The sequence below is a fragment of the Electrophorus electricus genome, chromosome 7 (genome assembly GCF_041902795.1).
Source record: "Electrophorus electricus isolate QZ-2024a chromosome 7, ASM4190279v1, whole genome shotgun sequence".
Classification (NCBI taxonomy): domain Eukaryota; kingdom Metazoa; phylum Chordata; class Actinopteri; order Gymnotiformes; family Gymnotidae; genus Electrophorus; species Electrophorus electricus.
Window position 1 is genome coordinate 27977176 of NC_137503.1, and position 21049 is coordinate 27998224.

A 21049-nucleotide genomic window follows, 5' to 3' on the forward strand; every position below is an offset into this window, starting at 1 on the left:
TAAAAGCATAAAAAATGACTTATTCTACCGGTAATCATTCCTCAGGGACAAGAAAACCTGCTGCCATCTGCTGTTGAAAGTAAGGAGCTCAAGCGAATAATTGATGTACAGTATTTCGTCTTAGGTCATTAGTCGGTTAATTTACCCAACTTGTGACAAGGTGCTGCAACAAAAGTAGCAGTGAAGTATTGAAAATGGGGGTTTATTTTCAGTAGTTTGATTTAAAAATTAAGAATGCATTGTGTAGGAATTCAAGCCAAGCACAAATGATGTAGTGTGGCAAACTTTATTTTCATGTTCAACCATTAAGTTACAATATCAGGTTTAAGGTTTTAAAGATGCACAACAAAGTTATTACATAAAAAAAAAGTGGAATGTAAATAAATACAAAAGTGCATATGCACTTAAATAAAAAGAGGATGCCAATGGAATAGTATGGGAATAGATCTGTATAACAAAAAGACCTGGATGACCAGTATCAACATCAAGTGGGCTCTATCTGCACCCATGTACATAGCCAGGTATGACTGCATAAAGACATGAATGACAACTCTCCCTTCCCCATATATAAATTCCTGGTGTAGCCATCACTAGCTTATCCTTTATACATTTGAGGTGGATTTCCAGACAGGTTATGTCTAGCCCAATATTAAACGAGATATATCTTTAATTCAAGACTACATTTGGTGTCTGGAAAACTGTACACTAGCCATTACTTCTTTGGATACATACAATCTTACTAATAGATGCATGCGTCTATTGACATAAGAAATCACATCTTTTCCAAAGGCCACACACAGTATACTCTGATCTCACTGTAGCCACCCAAGTGCAAGCCAATCCCACCCATTAAAACCCTGTAGATTTGTATAACTGACTTTAGTCAACTTCCTCCATGCGGGATGTGTCATCATCCCCTTCCAAGGGAGGCATGTCCTCAACTGGAGCAGAGGTTGGTTCTTCAATGGACAAGTCATCTTCATCAATGCCTGAAACAAGAATGTTATGGCTTTGACAGTCTGATCTTTAACTTTATTCATGTTCCAAATTCTGCATCGTTGGCATTTAAACCAACCGTGCTTTCAAAATGGACTTCTACTTACCCAAGCCCAACTTGATCATCCTGTAGATGCGGTTAGAGTGTGTCTGAGGGTCATCGAGTGTGAACCCAGAGGACAGCAGTGCTGTCTCAAATAGCAGGATGACCAGATCCTTCACAGATTTGTCATTCTTGTCAGCCTCTGCTTTCTGCCTAAGGGTTTCAATTATAGGGTGATCAGGGTTAATCTCTAGGTGCTTCTTAGCAGCCATGTAGCCCATGGTGGAGTTGTCCCTTAGAGCCTGGGCCTTCATAATCCTCTCCATATTGGCTGTCCAGCCATATGTGCTAGTAACAATACAGCAGGGGGAGGACACCAGACGGTTTGAGACAGTAACCTAGAAAAGAGACGAGTTAAGCCGTCAGGGGTTTGGTCATGACCCAAGTTTTTCAGTTACTTCTCAACCATTCCTCTCACCTTCTCAACCTTCTTTTCAAGAATGTCTTTCATGATTTTGCACAGATTTTCAAACTGTGACTTCTTCTCTTCCTGCTTCTTCTTTTCTTCCTCATCCTCTGGGAGTTCCAGACCCTCCTTGGTCACCGACACTAGGTTCTTGCCTTCAAATTCCTTCAACTGCTGAACACAGTACTCATCAATCGGCTCAATCATGTAAATCACCTCCAGACCAGCCTTGCGTAGGCGTTCCACAAAGGCAGAGTTTGCTACCTGATCTTTGGTCTCACCTGAAACAAGCACACACCAATATTAATAAGTTTACAAACGTTTCCTGCATGTCCACAAAAAGCTCATAGCACTGAAAGCTATATATAGTGTCATTAAACTTAGTTGGAGTACTTACCGGTGATGTAGTAGATGTGCTTCTGGGTGTCCTTCATGCGGGTCACATAATCTTTAAGGGACACCATCTCATCACCAGAAGCCGAAGTGTAGTAACGCAGCAGTTCAGACAGTTTTTTTCTGTTCTGAGAGTCCTCATGGATACCAAGCTATTGGGGATGAAACAGTACAAAACTTGAATACAAAATGTTTTTCCTTTAACCACTTTCAAATGTGTATTATGGGGATGGATTGCAGTTAAAGCAATTGTAGTCAGTTTTAGGGGATCAAAATGGAGAACAGGTGCCAAGCCAATAACATGCAGTTAGTGGGGTGTATGGTAATATTTTCTAAGAGCACTCTATAGATTAGTGTTTCCCTTGCAACCACACCTAGCAAATACCTTGACAAAAAGCACAGCTAATGATGGCTCTGATGCAGTGAATTTGCATCAGGTGTTGGCAAAATCCACCTCCCAGTGACAAGTTTTATATAAACATTACCTTGATATTCTTAGAGAACTGTTCATAATACTTTTTGTAGTTGTCCTTGTCCTCAGCAAGTTCAGTGAAGAGCTCAAGACACTTCTTAACCAGATTCTTTCGGATGACTTTGAGGATCTTGCTCTGTTGCAGCATCTCTCTGGAGATGTTCAGAGGCAAATCCTCAGAGTCCACCACTCCTTTTATGAAATCTAAAAGAAACATGAGATTTTAGATTCAATACAAGTTTCAAGTAACAGGTGCACTGTAGTTATTTACACTGCCTAACAGTCACCATCTAGATTTAACTAAGCAAATAGGCAAGAGCCTCCCATTGGATAATTACTGCATGGGTGATTATGTTTCAGCTGGCAACAAGTTATTTAACCCTAACTGATGCAGTGAATAGCTTCTTATTTTCTAAACAACCATGTTGAAAGACACATCCTGTGGTCGTGGAAATGATTTTAATCCATTTCAGAAGGGTCAAAATTATTGGCATGCATCAAGCAGAGAGAACATCTATGGAGATGGCTGAAACTACTAAAAATCGGGTTAAGAACTGTATAACGCATTATTAAAAAGTTGAAGGACAGTGGGGAAACCATCTTTGAGGAAGGAATGTGGTCGGAAAAAAATCTTGAATGATCGTGAACGCTGATCACTAAACGTGCGATGAAATCAAATCGTAGAAAAACAGACAGTAGAACTCAGGGATATATTTAATAGTGAAAGTAAGAGCATTTCCACATGCCCAATGTGAAGGGAACTCAAAGGATTGGGACTAAACAGCTGTGTATTAGTGTGTTAGATTTTTTTTAACCAGGCAGTGTATTAATTAAATCTTATGGGGTGCTTGGTCCTCTTAATACCATTTGTGCTCCCACATTCAAATAGTTAAAAATTTGCAAAAAATATGAACTTACTGAGATATTCTGGAATAAGTTCATCACAGTTGTCCATGATAAAGACTCTGCGCACATACAGCTTTATGTTGTTCTTCTTTTTCTTATTCTCAAAGAGATCAAATGGAGCTCTGCGAGGAACAAAAAGCAGTGCACGGAACTCCAGCTGCCCCTCCACAGAGAAGTGCTATGAAGAGACAACATATAATTACTGGTCATAGCTGAAGTTCATAACATTCCATAAGACCGTGATGCTACTTTTCAACCAACACACTTAACAGGTGCTTAATGAACTCCTCTTGAAGGTAAAGGTCCATTTTGTGGACTAACCTTAACAGCAAGGTGATCTTCCCAATCATTTGTCAGACTCTTGTAGAACTCTCCATACTCTTCATTAGTAATGTCATCAGGGTTGCGGGTCCACAGGGGCTTGGTCTTATTGAGCTCTTCCTGGTCAATGAACTTCTCCTTGATTTTCTTCTTCTTCTTCTTCTTGTCAGAGCTCTTGTCATGGTCTTCATCTTCATCTGAACCAACATCCTCAATTTCTGGCTTATCTTCATCTTTTTCTACTTCATCTTTTTCTTTCTCCTTTTCGTCTTCGGCCTCATCATCGTCACTCACCTCCTTGTCGCGCTCTTTCTCCACCTTCAGTCAGAAAATTGAGTAGGATAAGTATACTGAATCACCCAAACAGAAAAACCTAGCACAAACGTATTTAAAGTTCTCATACCATCAGTGACAATAGATAACCAATGAGGCGCAGAAACTTTAGAAATATTAGGAAACATTAAATTGCAAGGGCTACTCACATAAAGAGTGATGGGGTAGCCAATGAACTGTGAATGCTTTTTCACAATCTCCTTAATTCGCCTCTCTTCAATGTATTCGGTCTGATCCTCTTTCAAATGCAGGACCACTTTTGTGCCACGTTTAACTGGTTCAGCTGAAGGACAAAATGAAGGTTTAGTAACATGACAATGGAACCCAAGATTGCAATAAACCAGTAATAAACCTATACAGAGTAGTAAATTTCACTTTCAACCTGGAATTTAGAATTAAAACAATTTAGAAAAAAAGTCTTCAGGTCAAAAATAATCCGAAATGAAAAATAAAAACTGTATCGCAAAGAACATTTTTAAATGTATGTCTCAAAGCACTTACAGTTATTAGTACTTAGCACTATTAGCACTTACAGTTATCCACTTTCACTGTGAATGATCCTCCAGCGGAAGACTCCCAAGCATACTGCTCATCATCGTTGTGTTTGGTGATGACTGTGACTTTCTCAGCTACCAGGTATGCTGAGTAAAAACCCACACCAAACTGCCCAATCATAGAGATGTCAGCTCCAGCCTGTAGAGCCTCCATGAAGGCCTTTGTTCCAGACTTGGCAATGGTGCCCAGATTGTTGATGAGATCAGCCTTTGTCATGCCAATGCCAGTATCAATGATGGTCAGGGTACGCTCCTCTTTGTTGGGAATAATTTCAATTTTGAGGTCTTTTCCTGAGTCCAGCTTACTTGGGTCAGTCAGACTTTCATATCGGATTTTGTCCAAAGCCTTAATTAATAAACAAAGCACTGAATAAAAACTGAAATGCACATTAAATCTAAATCACCAACTACACTACCCCTATTAATAGCTGATGTACAAGTATAATCGTAAGCAACGTACTGCATTTAGATCATTACTTACGTCTGAAGAATTTGAAATAAGCTCCCTGAGAAAGATCTCCTTGTTTGAATAGAAAGTGTTGATGATCAGAGACATCAGCTGGGCAATTTCTGCCTGGAAGGCAAAGGTCTCAGTCTCTTCCTCCATTGGTGTGTCATGTGCTTCAGGCATCTGCAGAAGACACATGAGACCAGTGTAAGGACTATGTGTACAGATGAAGGAAACTCCACCTGATTTTTCACTGAATTGCACGTTTTTTAAATTAAAAAAAATAGAAGGCTTCAACACAAATGTTAGTGTTCACAGTGCCTCAAGAACTAATGCACTGCACTCAGGCAATAAAGAATACCTTTAACTCTTTTTGGGTGTATTCTACCTAGCGTTACATAATTTAAAAACCTTTTTTTTTTTTGCGTTTATTTAGGTCAAAGTCCCACCGATTGTTATTAATACAACTGTTAAATGATAAGCTGCTAGCTAATATATATATATATATATATATATATATATATATATATATATATATATATATATATATATATATACATATATACACATATATATACATATATATATACATACATACATACATACATACATACATACATACACACACACGATTCATAATTTTCCGAAAAAATCTTATAGCACATAGTTGCGTTTCTCGGGCATATGCGCCACCTGCTGGTTTCCGCGATTAAAAACAACCTTCTAGAACCTACTAACCTCGCCACAGTAAACCAATGTGCGCCGCACACACATAATTAAAGAGCTAATCACGCTGAACTGTTAACACTTAAAATCGATCAAATTATATCGTGCGAGATTACAGAAGCAACGGAACACTATATGATAGCCAGCTAGCTAATTTACAGTGAAGCGCCTTCAATCTAGTATTCCTGCCTAGAGAAGACATCAAACGTCACCACATATCATTTAATAGGTTAGGTTAGCTAACGCTAGCTAGCGCTTTTCGGAAGTGACAGACTAGCTACTTGAGCTTGCTAGGTTTCCAATCTTGGATAACGCTAGCGAGGCTACCTTGCTGGTTTAACGCCGACTCAGATCCAGGTATGCATTAGCTAACCGCTATCTATATTCATTCTTCGCCGTGTACTGCTGAGACCGTGCTCATTCAAGCAAAGGTAACCTAGCCATCTGATTGGTTGGCCGACAAGCGCACTCTAGCTAACCGCTAGCTAGTTAGCGATAGCTATGCCATCTAAAACCTCCTAAACTGACAGCTAGTGACGAGGAGTTTTATGACTAGGATTAGCTAGCTGGGTTAGTTGAATTATAGCTATCTTGTAGGATTTTTAGTTGAAGTAACTCTTCAACTAAATAGGTTAAATAAGCTATAGCTTACAATAACTAACAAACTTGTAGTTTGTACAATTATGTCTTGAAAGTAGTTAGCTAGCTAGATAACAACAATCATTAGCGTTAGTTAGTTAACGTTAAGCCAAGTTGCCTATCCAACAGAATTAATTTATAAAATGTCTGTTACTTTAGCTGTCACTTAAAGACCAAACCTCACTATCTAGCTGCTTACCTTAACTGATCATCGAGGTCGTGTAGCTACTTAAGGGAAAAAGCCTTTAGCTATATTAATCTCAACAGAAAATTGACAGTCGCAGATAAGCTTACACCTCCTTACCATGCAGGATAACTGACGAAAACCGTGAGCTGCTTTATATACGTCTGGCCTCAGAGTGTTCGAGAACTCTCATGTTCCAGAAACCTCTCGAATCTTCCCAATGTGCCTTGTTGTATGCGCGGGGAGGGACTTATGGTGTGTGAATCGGTTAAGAAAGGCGGGTGTGATTTTTGTTAACTAGTTGATTTTGCAGGAATGCATTTTATTGAAATGTAACTAGAGATCTTTTATAAATAATATTTTATTATAAATACGTTTGTTTTTATGGTTAAAAACATCAGACAATTATATTTTCCGATTATTGTCAAACAAGCACAAAAATGATTGAAACAAAAGTAAAATTTAAAAAGCAGAAAATCAACAGGCCATCTGTATATTGATTAGCACTAAGGCATTAACTGCTACTAATTAGAATGGTAAAAAGTAAAGTTTAAAAAAATGGTTCAAAAGGACTAAATACATTTTGTGCTATTTGCTGGCCTATTCAAAATCTTAATCAACTTCCTCCATTCTAGAAGTGTCGTCGTCACCCTCAAGAACAGGCATATCTTCCTCACTCGACCGAATAACATCTTCAACAGCTGAATCGTCATCATCAATGCCTGCAAAAAAGCAGAATTAACATTGGAAAATATGACTTTCTCTTGTAAATGATACTTTAATATACTTCCTAGTTTGTTTTAGTTATATGCATATGCTTGAGTGTCATGTGTGTATTTAATTTTAACTTACCAAGACCAAGTTTAATCATTCTGTAGATGCGATTAGCATGTGTTTGTGGGTCCTCCAAGGTAAACCCAGAAGATAATAGGGCAGTCTCAAATAGTAAAATCACAAGGTCTTTCACAGCTTTGTCATTTTTGTCCGCCTCTGCTTTCTCTCTAAGGGTCTCGATAATAGGGTGCAGAGGGTTTATCTCTAGGTGCTTCTTGGCAGTCATGTATCCCATGGTAGAGTTGTCCCTTAGAGCTTGAGACTTCATTATTCTCTCCATGTTGGCTGTCCAGCCATATGTACTGGTCACAATGCAGCAAGGGGATGCAACCAAGCGATTTGACACAACAACCTTTTTGGGGGAAAAATGTGTTATAATAACAGTTTAAGTTACATAATGAGGTCTGTTGAATAGGTTTTTTACTCATGAGGGATGCTTTTACCTTCTCAATCTTTTTGTCCAGTATGTCCTTCATGATTTTACAAAGATTTTCAAATGTAGTTTTTAGCTCTTCCTGCTTTTTCTTCTCCTCTTCATCTTCAGGGAGCTCCAGACCCTCCTTTGTGACTGACACCAGGTTTTTTCCATCATATTCTTTCAGCTGCTGAACACAGTACTCATCGATGGGTTCAATCATATAGATCACCTCAAGACCTGCTTTGCGCAGACGTTCCACAAAAGCTGAGTTGGCTACTTGTTCTTTTGTCTCACCTTTGAGGAACAGATAGAGTTGTGTTTAAATTAACTGGTATTTAAGATGGAGTGTTTATTTGATATACACCCATTTACACCCATGAGATAATGTAAAGCTACTAACCGGTAATATAGTAGATGTGCTTCTGGTTGTCCTTCATCCGAGACACATAGTCCTTGAGAGACACCATCTCATCTGCAGAACTGGAGGTATAGTACCGCAAAAGCTCAGAGAGCTTCTTGCGGTTCTGAGAATCCTCATGGATACCAAGCTGGAATAGAACAGAAAACATGGACCAATTCTGATATATCTCTGTAGGGTTGCTCTGTGTGCTCATTTTGAATCAGTAATGCATATCTACCTTGATGTTTTTGGAGAACTGCTCGTAGAACTTTTTGTAGTTGTCCTTGTCCTCAGCTATTTCAGTGAAGAGCTCAAGGCACTTCTTGACCAAATTCTTTCGGATGACTTTGAGGATCTTGCTCTGTTGCAGCATCTCTCTGGAGATGTTTAGGGGCAAATCCTCTGAGTCAACCACTCCCTTTATGAAATCTTATTAGATAAAATATAAATTAATTAGGCAATGTTAATTCAGAAATGTATTTCCCAATATAAATTTGAAAGTAAAATAAATATATGATTTGGGTGTCTGTTATCCAAATGTATAGTTATAACACAGTAACCAGAGGTATATTAGCACACTTACTAAGATATTCAGGCATTAGCTCCTCACAGTTATCCATAATGAAGACTCTGCGAACATACAGTTTGATGTTGTTTTTCCTCTTTTTGTTCTCAAAGAGGTCAAAAGCTGCCCTTCTAGGGACAAACAGCAAAGCACGGAACTCCAACTGGCCCTCTACTGAGAAGTGCTGTATTAGAAAGTTCATTCATTAGTCTTAGTTAGTCAGTTATTACCAGAAACAATGCAAAGAATGATATTTATGCTGATATTTATTCTAACCTTTACTGCTAGGTGATCCTCCCAATCATTGGTAAGGCTTTTGTAGAATTCACCATACTCCTCATTGGTGATGTCATCAGGGTTACGTGTCCAGATGGGTTTAGTCTTGTTCAGCTCTTGGGCATCAATGTACTTTTCCTTGATCTTCTTCTTCCTCTTGTTTTTGCCATCATTGCTGTCCTCGTCCTCATCAGATCCCACGTCCTCAATCTCAGGCTTGTCTTTCTCCTCGCCCGCTGCTGCCTCCTCCTCCTTCTCGCCCTCATCCAGGTCCACCTCCTTTTCTCTTTGCTTCTCAATCTATACAAAAATGATAGGAAAAGGAAAGGAAAATGCTTACATTATAACTATACAAAACATGAAGGTGTAGAATTTTCTTTAAACAAAAGAGGTGTTCCTAGAAATTTCAAAACCTGTATAAACACTCACAAAGAGAGTGATTGGATAGCCAATGAATTGAGAGTGTTTTTTAACAACTTCTTTGATGCGCTTCTCTTCGGTGTATTCAGACTGGTCTTCCTTCAGGTGAAGAATCACCTTTGTGCCACGACCAAGAGGGTCACCTGCGAATCCCAACCACAGACAATATAATTTTACATTTTGAAACAGTAGAGTTCTTAAACACAGTTATATTCTATGTCAGATATTCTTTTTGATGTCCTACCATAGTCAGGCCTCACTGTAAAGGAACCCCCAGCTGCAGACTCCCAGATATACTGCTCATCATCGTTGTGTTTGGTGATGACTGTGACTTTCTCAGCTACCAGGTATGCTGAGTAAAAACCCACACCAAACTGCCCAATCATAGAGATGTCAGCTCCAGCCTGCAGAGCCTCCATGAAGGCCTTTGTTCCAGACTTGGCAATGGTGCCCAGATTGTTGATGAGATCAGCCTTTGTCATGCCAATGCCAGTATCAATGATGGTCAGGGTACGGCTCTTCTGGTCAGGAATTATATCAATCTTAAGATCCTTGCAGGACTCAAGTTTACTTGGATCTGTCAAACTCTCATATCTGATCTTGTCCAAAGCCTGTAGAAACAGGGTAAAACCAAAATAAATATGTGTTTAATTAAGGATAGGTCCCCTTTTGAGTGGATCTTGCTTCAACCAAGGTTTTCTTTTCCTTGCCACTGTCACCTTTAGCTTGCTCTGGTTCCTGTAAGGCTACTCTGAGACTATGTTAAAAGCAATAGATAAATAAAAATGTAATTAATACAAAAACTGTCATATAAAAAATAGCTTCAAATTGGTTTTGTTCCCGGTCTCCCTTCTTCATATCTCCAAATTGTTATCCAACCTCAAATGATGAACTTACATCTGAGGAGTTGGAGATGAGCTCCCTGAGGAAGATTTCCTTGTTGGAGTAGAAAGTGTTGATGATTAGAGACATCAGCTGAGCAATCTCAGCCTGAAAGGCAAATGTTTCTACCTCCTCTTCCATCATCGGCTGGGCAGCTTTCTCAGGCATCTATGTTAAAAGATGAAAAAAAAACAATTTTTTAAAAACAACTTTTTCATCCTTTTATTTTACTTAAGGTCATGAGAAAATTTATTATAACTGATATTTAAGATAATCTATTTTGGGTGCTACTGAGATCAAGCCAAAAAGATTATGTAAAATTGAAAACAAAAGTAACTATTTCATAGTTAGTTTATAGGTAGTTTATTGTTTCCCCAAGTAATTCGTTTTTTGTTTTTTGTTTTTTTTAATCAAAAGGCATGGGAAGGCATGAGCTTTCATAAGTAGGCTAAGGAGGCATGCAAATGGATTCCAGCTGCACATATATTTTCACCTGTTAATTTTTGAATTGGAAGAGTGTCAAGTTCTGCATTCAATCATAAAATTATAATTTGGTTTAAGTTATCCCTGCTAGTCTGCTGACCTAATTTGTCTTACTCATGTTTCATAGTACTGCGTGCAGCTGCCATGCTCTTTGTCAAGACCTCTGCCATGTGCTCTCTAACTAACCTTCTATCATGGAGCTATTCATGAAAGATGCAAGCATGTTTTCTCTTGCTAATGAATCTTTTGTTTATAGGATATAAAAGATTTTGAATTAGTTTTTGAAAATATCTTGAATGCAATGTGTGATTTTAAGAATTACAATGGGTCATCCTATTTACAGCATTTCTAATTCAGAGTTTAAGTGATTACCAGTGAGACTTAGAAAATAATGCCTATGATTACCAGTAAGACTGCCTAGGAATGTCTATGGCTTGAATGTTAAATTTTCTAAGAGAATCACAAGGCAAACATTTAGTGCAACATTTCTCAAAACCTCATAAAAAAAGTAGCAGTGGTTTAACAAGCAGTGGTTTAACAAGCCTCTTACCTTCAAGTGTTTTCTATATGTTCTCTATACAATCTAATTTTCTTGTCTTGTGTGTTGAGCTGTGCTCTCTGCAGTTCTGTTGAATCTGTCAAGCAGTAGGCCTGCTTCAGTCTTTTTATACTTGGAGGTCAAGATTCTCGAAGCTCCCATTCAGAAGGTTCCAGAAGGAAGATCCACTACGGTGGACAGTGTATATGCATTTGCGAGCGGGGGTTTGGAAGGTGGTGGTCTATGTCCATGCACCATTTGTCCTTTTAGGGTCAAGGAGTCACAAGTGGTGTGTGTCAATCACAGTGAGAACCTTCCGGATTGCCAGTGGCATATGGGTCTGTCAGCGTCATAGCTTGGTGCGGTTCTTTCCTCTCAACGACACAACGACAGCATCCTATTGGCTATAGGAGTCTAATCTTCTGCAAATTTTCACTAGTGGCTAAATGTGCTGTTATTCACAGTACAGACTGTACAGATATTTTAAGCACATCACTATAGATATATAATTTCAGATTGGTCAGTGTAGTACTGTTTTCCTCAAATTGGTTTTACTGAAATATAATTGAAGGAGTCATGCATTCTAATTGTGCACTAAACCTTGTCTAAGCACACTTAAAAAATGTCAGCACATATTCATAGCTACATTTGGCTTTTTACGAGATAGGTGAATGATCAAAATGGTTAGCAAAGGTTAAAGTAAATGAAACAGAAGAATCTTTAAACTTTTTCTAATGCAAAAAATATTATCAGTGAACAGTCAGTCTATGACTATTCTTTCATTTTTCACTTTTTGATTATGACAATACAGTAATAACCAAAACAGTTTGTCTGACATACATTTCCGTGTTAGAGTATCTGATCAATAAACTGTTTCTGATTATTAAAGCCTAAACATAACTATAAACCAAATGGAATTTACTGAGGCATGCTATGACCATATACTACAGATGTTTGAAGGATGTTCGCTATATTCTAAGGATTTTTAGTGCTTTAACGCACGTTTTTTTTATAGACCAGAAGGTGGCACTGTGCTGTTACTTAGGAGCTTGCCTTAGATAAACCGCGTTGTTGATTTCCTGTTGCTTCCAGGACTTCGCCAGTGTTCTAGAAACGATCACCTAATTTCAATGCAAAAGGCTTTGGCATAAAAATTCTAGGCTAATGCATGCAAACGGCCTCTTTAAAAAGTTTGGCACCATTGTTACCTGATGTCTCTGTGTCTTAACTTTCATTAATTCTGTTAATTCATTGAATTTGTTCATAGTACCATGTTAAATCTTGAAATCTGTTTATTAATATAAATTTTGAATTCAGGGTGTTTCATTTAGAACCAACTCATAATGTATTGCTTATGTTTTACCTCCTCAGATGAGGACAGTTGGCTTTAGGACAATTGACTTTACCCACGTTACCTCTAACTTGGGGGCGGGGGGGATTTTAAAAATTCATATATTCATATATATATATATATATATATATATATATATATATATATATATATATATATATATATATACACACACTGACATAAGCCTATAGAGTTTATTTTCACAAATGATTGTAGCTGGAGTAAGTTAGAATATTTACACTCAGAAGTGTTCCTCAAATACGTTTTCCTCTTTGGTTCTGTAAATATTATTGTCTATCATCAAAATAAAACTAAAGTTAGCTGGCAAGTCCATGGGTTCTAGCTATATATCAAAGCATGCGTCAATCGCCACTGGGAGACAAAAATCAATGGGATGTACCACTACTGTTATCAACACTTGGGGAACAGGGATAAATGAATCATATCTAGTTATGTTGCCCGAACAGTTCTGCTAATGATAATGGAGCTGAACAGAGGCCACCCAGCAATTCAGCCACACTGTTTCTGTAGTCTCTCCATCAGTTCCTTCTACCCACAGGCATTTCAGAAAATTCATAGAGCTTAAAGCATCAAACCAAACCACTAGGTATTGAAAACAGGTTTGAAGGATGTAAATAGATTGCTTACCTCCTCATAACTCTTTAAAGGATTAGTTAATTTTTTTATTTTTATTTGGTGAGTTCTTCCCTTTGATAAGGTAAATTCTTCAAGAATGTGAATCCCCCTTGGTAAAACTTCTGTTTATGGAGCCTTGGTTGTCAAAGGAAATCTAGCCTATAGCATGACTTTAATTTAACCTTTTGCACTTTTGACACACCCACTTAAATTGGTAATCATTTTCTGGGAGGTGAACATGATCAGAGGTTCAAAATTAAGTCTTGTTGCTGTTGAGAATGCTAATTATGTTGCAATGAACAATATTGAAATGCCAGGGTATAATAAGCATCATTTTGCACACTGGTTGCATGGCCAGTTACAGCATTGGAAAATAGTGCGGAAATACCCCTTCACATCCCAGCGAGACAGAGAAGTCCCTTAGATGTGTATTGTGTTATTTATTATTTGTTTGTGTTAAAATGCTTTTTTCTTCTGATAATCACTGATTTACTTGCAATTCAAATTGTAGAATCCAAAAGCATCTTAACAAAGGCATTCCAGTTGTCTATAGATCAAATTATCATTTAGGCCTACAAAGAAACAAGCCAATTCTTAAGGCATATAATTATGCTCTGAGTGTAGACTACTTGATGCCCTTGGCTGCCAGCTACACTCTGAACATGTAAGCTTTGCTATGAGATGATTCTTTAGCTTTTATTTATATACACTAGTATATTCTACATATAGCAGCAAATTAGCATGAAAGCCTCTTTATTGCTGGATGGTTGGTAAAGGGTTAGCTTAATGTGCTTGCTTTCTCTAATGACCAGAAGTTCTTTGCTTGACATGTAATTGGAAGGTTGTCTGTTTAAGCCCTTCCAGGTTGTTGAGCCTCTTAGCAATGCCCTTAACCCTCAATTGCTCAAGTTGTATTCAGTCGAAAACTGTAAGTTGCTTTGGATAAAAGCTTTAGCTAAATGTCATAAATGTAAAATGATGCTCCATGGCATAATGAAACGCTGTTTAGGTGGCCTGCTGGAGGCCTGTTGTGGCTGTGGGTGAGGATGATGATGTGTCCAAGTAGTCATTTACTGTATGGTCATAGCCTGGGGCCATAAACTGTCATAGGTTAGTGTTGTTACTTTTGACATAACCATAATAAAGGATTGTGAAGAATCAGTAGCGATTAGTAGAAGCGATGAAGACTTCCAAGACCAGGATCGGGTCATCAGAGCTCAACACCAGGCGATTAGTACCATCAGGACAGTTGTACCTTTGGGATCGCATGAAGAATAAATAGAACTAAATTTGCATTTGGCAGTGTATAGTTTTCTAAAAAATCACAGATGACTAGAAGCTGAATGAAAATATATGTATTTTGAATATGAAATTGCAGATTACTTTTAGGAAATAATGCAAAAAAAAAAAAAAAAAAAAAAAAAAAAGGAAAAATCCTTTTTACTGTTTACATTAGACACTGCTAAAGACTAACCTACAATTATGAGTGAAGCATAGGTAAAACCTCTTTGATCCCACCAAAGAAAATAAAGTGTGTGGCTCTACCTTTCCCTCTGTTCTGCTGACTGTCTTCCGGTTATATGACATGAAACATGCTGTCCTGCTGTTTGTGCTTCCCCATGAAACTGCCCTTGCTATACTCCTGTTAAATGTTTTTTATTAATCAATAAAATGACTATTAAATTCATAGCATTGGACAGGTGGTTTCACTTATCCTTTTCATTTATCTTTTATCATATCATTTTTAGACTATTTATCTAGCTGAGACACAATATTAGCAGAGTAATTATGCAGCATGCTATTTGAAGTTTCTCATTAATCCTCCTAAAATCTGGACCTTGCACCATTTCTGTATCTGCTAATTACACAGACTTGCTCAAGGGAAAATGGGAATTCTTAACTATGTTAAATATAAATCAACTGCATAACCCCCAATATAAGCAAAAGTGCAGTTAATTTTCTGAGGATGTACAAATCCAGTTGAAAAATATACTGCGATACTCAAGTCATTCTTTCTGTATGACTTTCCGCCACATGCATTTAATTATTCATGAGAAACAATTGAAATGATGCAGTGAAGAGTGAAGGTTGTGAATTAATTAAACCCAATACTGCACATAGAAAACACACACTCAGCACCCACTATATTAGAAACACCTACATCACACTCTCACTGGCCATTTAATTTAAGTCTACATAATTAGTGTTAACATGCACAACGACCCTCTACCTTATTCATCCCTGGTCAGTTTCTGACTGCAGAATCACTGTTAAATTTAAGTTATTTGGGATGCCATTCTATGCCATGACATGGTAACAGGTGTGGCACTGGTATGAGAATTACTGGGCTTTAACACATTAATGTCACTAAAACATAATAAAACATCCATTCCATTTGTCAGAAACTAACCATTAATGAAGAGATGGAGGACAGAAAATACAAACTGTACATGCCAGCAAATGTTTCTCTCTGAATGCACACCTACAAGAAATAAATGTTTCTAATATAGTGAATGGTAAATGTACATGTATATTTAGTATAATTTCTAGCTCTCCAAACAGGAGGCATTTCTTAGAAGATTATATGAAAAATATGTTCTCTAAAATGTGTCTCTGGAAAGTGAATGTCATACCATTCATATTATGATGCCAATACCAGATTATGTCAAGTGTTACCAAAATAAATTAGCTAAGACCAAAAATGCATCCTATAAATAAAATATTTACAGCAATACACAACACTCAAATCTGCCATTCCTATTGTCACATTGGCTATCACATTTAAGAATAATGCACACAAATTATGTGCACAGCAGAGACACAATATGTAATATTATTTATGTCATAATAATACTAATGAAATACTCACTCTGCAGATGTTTAAATAACAAAAAAATTCTAAGAATGCAAATTAGTTATAGTTAATAGTTGCTCTATGGATCAATCTTACACTTTGAAAAAAAAATCTTACTAGACTCAGCCTAATTAGTGAAGACATCTGAAGTCTCTGAATCTTGGGAGGGAAGCAAAATCAATACAACCTCTGCTGTGCCAAGACTCACATAGGAGCAGATTTAAAGCACTAATTCTCTCAATGAGACACAAGCATAAGTAGCATGATAAGGTTCCTTGTAGCTTAGCCCTATACATCTATTAAATGACATGTAATTGGCTGGTGTTTCACACTTCAGTAGAACTATTAGAACATGACGATCTGTTTCAATGCTAAATTATACCTCATGTAAATGGGGCAGGTGTCTCAGAGGACCTCATTTAATTGCCAAAGAAGAAAAGGAAAAAAAAAATCTAGGGGACTGAAATATTTCAGGCTTAACTATGTACTTATATCTACTATAAAGATGAAAAAGTAACTTGTATGCCTTCATAATGTCAAACTTCAAACTTAGATATACATCTGTTAGATGTTCTAATTGTGACAAAAAGGTTATATGTATGTTTATGAATATACTAGTGTCTTAGCCACATAAAGAATTCCTTTAAAAATAGATATTGACACATTTGTTCAATAAATAGAACAATACCATTGTGATCTTGTAATCAAATTTACACATGAAAGCATTTTGAAAACCGCTATAAGCAGGATGTCTTTTTTGGTCATACATGAGCTAGTTTTTGTATACCTGATCAATAACAAAAAAGAATACAAACCTTGAAAACACAAATGCTTAAAAGACAAGCACAAAACCCAAACCCCCGCATACCTTTTTATTTGGAACATTACAACAAAACAGGCAATATAAAGAGATTGTCCATTAAGAATTTGTAAAGGCTTTCATTAGAGGATGCAAAAAACAAAAAAAATATTCCAATAAACCAACCAACCAAACAAAGATAAGAAGGTCAATGTAATCGAAGATAGCTCTTGCAAAGTTCATGGTCCCTTATATCCCCCCAGCCTCCATTTTTAACATGAGGGGCCTCTCCACCAGCACTTGATGCAGGCAATCTCTTTGTGATGAGCAGTTTTTTGGGAAACAGCTGGTTTGAGCTGCTCTGTAAAATGTTTTCTATCTTTGTCTTCTGACTGTTGGGCATACAAGTTGACTTCTTATGGTGCATACCACAATCACCAGCATGAAAGATGCGAGGTGCTTCACTAACCATGACCTTCCAGAAACTGGGCAGGCAAGCCACAGTGAGGTGCTGCAGGGACCAGTCCCAGTTGTAGTCGTCATAAGTGCAGAAGGTGTCTGTGCACCGGATGAGTTTCTGGTATGTCTCCCTATTCATGGCCATGCCCATGTTGTGCTCTGTGGATTTCCAGGCCTTCACCTCCACCCTGTTGGCTTTGCTGGCATAGCCAATGTGCCCGTAGCTCCCTAGTGAAAGAATATCACAATCAGCGCACTGCTCCCACTTCAAAGATGTCATGAGCTTGAGAAGATGATAGAAGTCTGGGGCCAAGTAGTGATCCTCCTCAATAAGCAACACCAGTCCATTGTGATCCTTTAATGCACGGACTCTGTCCCAAACAAAATGCAGCTTCCACCACCAGTGGTGTTTTGTTTGGGAGAATTTGGCCTCACGGTAGTGGCCAAATGAGTCTGGGTACTCTGCATTTATGCAACCCAGTTTTAAGGCGTCTTTCTTGGAAATGTCTCTGGGGCAGTCTCTGGGGTCATTCCCAGGAAACTCTTGAGGGTAGAGCTGGATGCTGAAAGGAAAGAAAATCTGGAGAACAAGGCAGAAATCAATAGATGATACTACTTGGTTGATCTCGGGGGACCAGAAGTCATGGCTGAATATAAGCAGGATATTCTCAATACCTTTTGACTTCCTCAAGCTATCTACAAGCAGCCTCAGGTACTCTGGGCGGTTGTGGACCTGAACTACTACCACTAGATCATCCTTCTGTCGCACAGACCGGAACTTCTCCTCGTTTCTCAAGGTCTGGTCAAAGTTGAGCTGGAATACAATCCCCCGGTATACCAGAGTAGTATTATCCACCTCAAGCTTAGGAACAACTTTTTCTGGAAGTGTTTCATTGACTGGTTTTTGAGTTACTGGTACAGTGACCTGTGATTGGCTGCTACTGCTGCTCCTTTTAACAGTCTCAGCTTCTTTGGGGAAAAGGGCACTTCCTTTTTTTTGCTTCCCACTACTCCAAAAGGCAAATCCACAAATTACAAACACCAGAGTCAGTATTACCACTTTCCTCTTGTAGATTCGGAATCTCATGATAAGCTGTCACCCAGTGGGACAATAGCATAAATTATAGCAAAAGAAAGAAGCAAAACAAACACAAAGAACGGCAGATTTTATATCCAAGATCAGTGTGTGCTCCAGATTTGCTATGAAAACGTTTGTGGAAAGTTGAGCTTTTGTCCCTGGTTCTGTACTTCTGGAATGTAATGAAGAGAAGTCAATTTTGCAGAGGAATTATCCCATAAGGCATGTTACTTAGAGGCAGGAGAGTTGCATCTTACAACCTGTTGAAAAGACACAATAGAAATGTATAAAATTAGTCTAATTTTCAATAATTCACATTTTCCTTTTAATTTATCAATAATAAGGTTCCATATTAGTTCAAGTATTAACTGATTGCCAATTATACATTAATATACAGAATTATGCCAATTTACATTATTCACTATTAAGTATAAATACAATTTGACTACACCCAAATTGCCAACCCTCACTTATAACCATGACCCACAAAGAAACTACTTCATTTGATTTCTTTCAGCAAATATTATTGAATTCAGTTATTATCCTCATAAAATGCATAAAGAACAACTAGCAAATCTCAAATCATAGTTGTGTCAAAGTGTGCTTTGTACTCTAGACTCAAAGTTAACAACCCTAAAGAATAGTACTGACATGGCTATATGCTTTATTTTAAATAAAACATCAATAACTGTTTCAGTATATCAACTGCTCCTCTTTTGGTAGTATAATATTAATCATACCATACAAATACAACCCCATATATGTATATACATATATATACAGCCTCAAGAGCTAGAATTTGCAAGAAGTGCAATATCTGAGCTTGGCTCTTGGGTTCATCATCTTATCTCAAGAAATCAGCAACAGTAATCAACTGCGATCACCTATCAAAGTATTATCCTAGATTATTTAGCTAACTGTAGTGATTTTTTACGACGGTGTTGAAAAAGAATATGCTACACCAGCCTGAAATGCTACTTTCGATGGCATTTCCATCAGTGAAAAAAGCCGACCTCGTTAAAGGACTGCAAAAAACAAGAATATCAACATTCACGAGGTTGACTGACAGCAAAGCGATAATGATAAAGTGTGCATTTTAATATTACCAGAGTATTGCTTCATAAAACTAAAAGCTGTGTTGGTATCTTGTGGTCTTAAGTACAACCTGCATAACATGCAACCCTGATTGATCAGCGCCACTTGTCTTTTACGCTGCTCTGCAGGTGAGCAAAAACACTGACCAGTATTAGCTATCTAGCTAGCTAACTCTAATAGCGTTAACCTATATGTCCAACAGTAATCGAGAAATACATTCTACATTGCATAAATAAATGTATGTATAATAGTATTATATGTAGCTAATGCTAATTTGGATTGTCTGTACATTATAGGCTACTGATCATTTAGAAATACAAAATGTACCTTGAGCGAGACAGCTGTCGCTACGGGATTGCGAGGACACGTTAATCGGTTGGTGAGCTAAGGGCTGCAGAACGCCAGACGTTAGCAAAAATAGATATCTAGCTAACTACCAAAGCAATATTAGCTACATCGCAAACGTTAAATTCGTTGTAGCTTTTCACAGTTTTTGCTGCTACTCTAGGAAACAATATCGGTAACACGACTTGTTCAAGAATTTATGGTAGACAGCGTTAGCTAGTTAGCTATCTAGTTAGTCCGCTTGCTAACTAGCTAGTAGTTCCAGATGTGCAGTTACAACGTTAGGGTTAGATAGCTAACCTAGCTAACTAGCCCGTTATGAACCGGCCAAAATAATGAAAACGTGTCGCAACCAGTTCGACTGGAAAGCTTTCGTATGCAAATACATTTTGTCGAATTACTTACAGCTGACGTGGACGTGCACTGCAGCCATAGCCAGAGACGTAGCAGCATAGTCCTATAAATTAATTTTCTTCCATTTTCATTTCAACCTTCGCGTTCCTCCAGCTTGCGAGCGCTGGCTGGAACATAAGATTCATAAAATTGGAACCGCTGACGACGTATGTCCCATAATGCATTACATCTCGGGATGGGGGGGGCTTCTGTGTTATGACAGGAATGATGTCCCTGCTTATCTTACATTTTTGTCCAAATTCAATATACAGAACTAACATTTCAGCGTGCATACACTCATTGGGACACGGGATTACTAGAATATGCCTAATATTTAAGAAAAACGTAGCATTAGGCAAGGTTAATTAAAATTTACTTCAGAATTCCACAGCATAAAATGTATGTGCTGTGCTGGGCAACGTCTTGTATTGTATTTATATTTGTGCCCTACTTCATCTCACAGAAAAAATCTTTCTCACATAATTTAAAATAATGTGAAAAAGAATTTCACAATACAAGACTTGCTGCTGACACATTTTAATTTGTGTATGACTAGGACAGTAGGCTAATGGCTGCAAAGTAATGAGACTTACATAGCTATGGGTGGCTATTGCTTTTTTAGACTCCATTTTACTGTGCTGCCCAAAACTGCAACAAGATTACCATATACTATGTAAGTATTAAATGTGCTTTGGGTTTTTAAACTCAATGGCCACTTTTCATTCAGTGACTAATAATGTTA

At 37.7% G+C, this 21049-nt stretch overlaps 3 protein-coding genes across 6 annotated transcripts; all 3 read right to left on the minus strand.

Annotated features, from left to right (window-relative positions):
• Nucleotides 1-270: 270 nt before the first annotated feature.
• Nucleotides 271-6722, minus strand: hsp90aa1.2 (heat shock protein 90, alpha (cytosolic), class A member 1, tandem duplicate 2). Of its 3 annotated transcripts, none has more exons than XM_026997539.3 (11): nucleotides 6602-6722; nucleotides 4966-5115; nucleotides 4464-4830; nucleotides 4080-4213; nucleotides 3598-3915; nucleotides 3289-3454; nucleotides 2384-2574; nucleotides 1903-2050; nucleotides 1518-1786; nucleotides 1104-1437; nucleotides 271-989 (listed from the first exon to the last, which is right to left on the minus strand). In XM_026997539.3, exons 1-11 carry the CDS (start codon nucleotides 6602-6604, stop codon nucleotides 880-882), a joined length of 2190 nt encoding a protein of 729 aa, XP_026853340.1. In that variant the 5' UTR covers nucleotides 6605-6722; the 3' UTR covers nucleotides 271-879. The 3 variants fall into 3 exon arrangements, with proteins under 3 accessions (XP_026853340.1, XP_026853395.1, XP_026853409.1); XM_026997594.3 differs by having other exon boundaries at nucleotides 6497-6655; XM_026997608.3 differs by lacking the exon at nucleotides 6602-6722 and adding an exon at nucleotides 5986-6055.
• A 102-nt stretch (nucleotides 6723-6824) lies between these two features.
• On the minus strand, nucleotides 6825-11604 carry LOC113569657 (heat shock protein HSP 90-alpha 1). The gene is made up of 11 exons (XM_026997619.3): nucleotides 11310-11604; nucleotides 10292-10444; nucleotides 9639-10005; nucleotides 9404-9537; nucleotides 8975-9274; nucleotides 8717-8882; nucleotides 8372-8562; nucleotides 8134-8281; nucleotides 7759-8027; nucleotides 7334-7667; nucleotides 6825-7203 (listed from the first exon to the last, which is right to left on the minus strand). Exons 2-11 carry the CDS (start codon nucleotides 10442-10444, stop codon nucleotides 7094-7096), a joined length of 2172 nt encoding a protein of 723 aa, XP_026853420.3. The 5' UTR covers nucleotides 11310-11604; the 3' UTR covers nucleotides 6825-7093.
• Nucleotides 11605-16970: 5366 nt separating this feature from the next.
• Nucleotides 16971-20477, minus strand: mgat2 (alpha-1,6-mannosyl-glycoprotein 2-beta-N-acetylglucosaminyltransferase). Of its 2 annotated transcripts, XM_026997854.3 has the most exons (3): nucleotides 20320-20473; nucleotides 19897-19960; nucleotides 16971-18734 (listed from the first exon to the last, which is right to left on the minus strand). In XM_026997854.3, exon 3 carries the CDS (start codon nucleotides 18481-18483, stop codon nucleotides 17146-17148), a length of 1338 nt encoding a protein of 445 aa, XP_026853655.1. In that variant the 5' UTR covers nucleotides 18484-18734; nucleotides 19897-19960; nucleotides 20320-20473; the 3' UTR covers nucleotides 16971-17145. The 2 variants fall into 2 exon arrangements, with proteins under 2 accessions (XP_026853655.1, XP_026853646.1); XM_026997845.3 differs by lacking the exon at nucleotides 19897-19960 and having other exon boundaries at nucleotides 20320-20477.
• Nucleotides 20478-21049: the final 572 nt, after the last annotated feature.

What these genes read in the sequence shown, in the direction of transcription:
- hsp90aa1.2 (XM_026997539.3), bottom strand. An exon ending in GCTACCCCATCACTCTTTAT is followed by an intron (nt 3,916 to 4,079) that starts GTGAGTAGCCCT and finishes TTCTGACTGAAG; the next exon opens with GTGGAGAAAGAGCGCGACAA. An exon ending in ACTTATTCCAGAATATCTCA is followed by an intron (nt 2,575 to 3,288) that starts GTAAGTTCATAT and finishes TGTTTCTTTTAG; the next exon opens with ATTTCATAAAAGGAGTGGTG.
- LOC113569657 (XM_026997619.3), bottom strand. Translation starts at nt 10,444, where the DNA reads ATGCCTGAGAAAGCTGCCCAGCCGATGATGGAAGAGGAGGTAGAAACA. An exon ending in TCATCTCCAACTCCTCAGAT is followed by an intron (nt 10,006 to 10,291) that starts GTAAGTTCATCA and finishes CTGTTTCTACAG; the next exon opens with GCTTTGGACAAGATCAGATA. An exon ending in GCACATCTACTATATTACCG is followed by an intron (nt 8,028 to 8,133) that starts GTTAGTAGCTTT and finishes TGTTCCTCAAAG; the next exon opens with GTGAGACAAAAGAACAAGTA.
- mgat2 (XM_026997845.3), bottom strand. Translation starts at nt 18,483, where the DNA reads ATGAGATTCCGAATCTACAAGAGGAAAGTGGTAATACTGACTCTGGTG.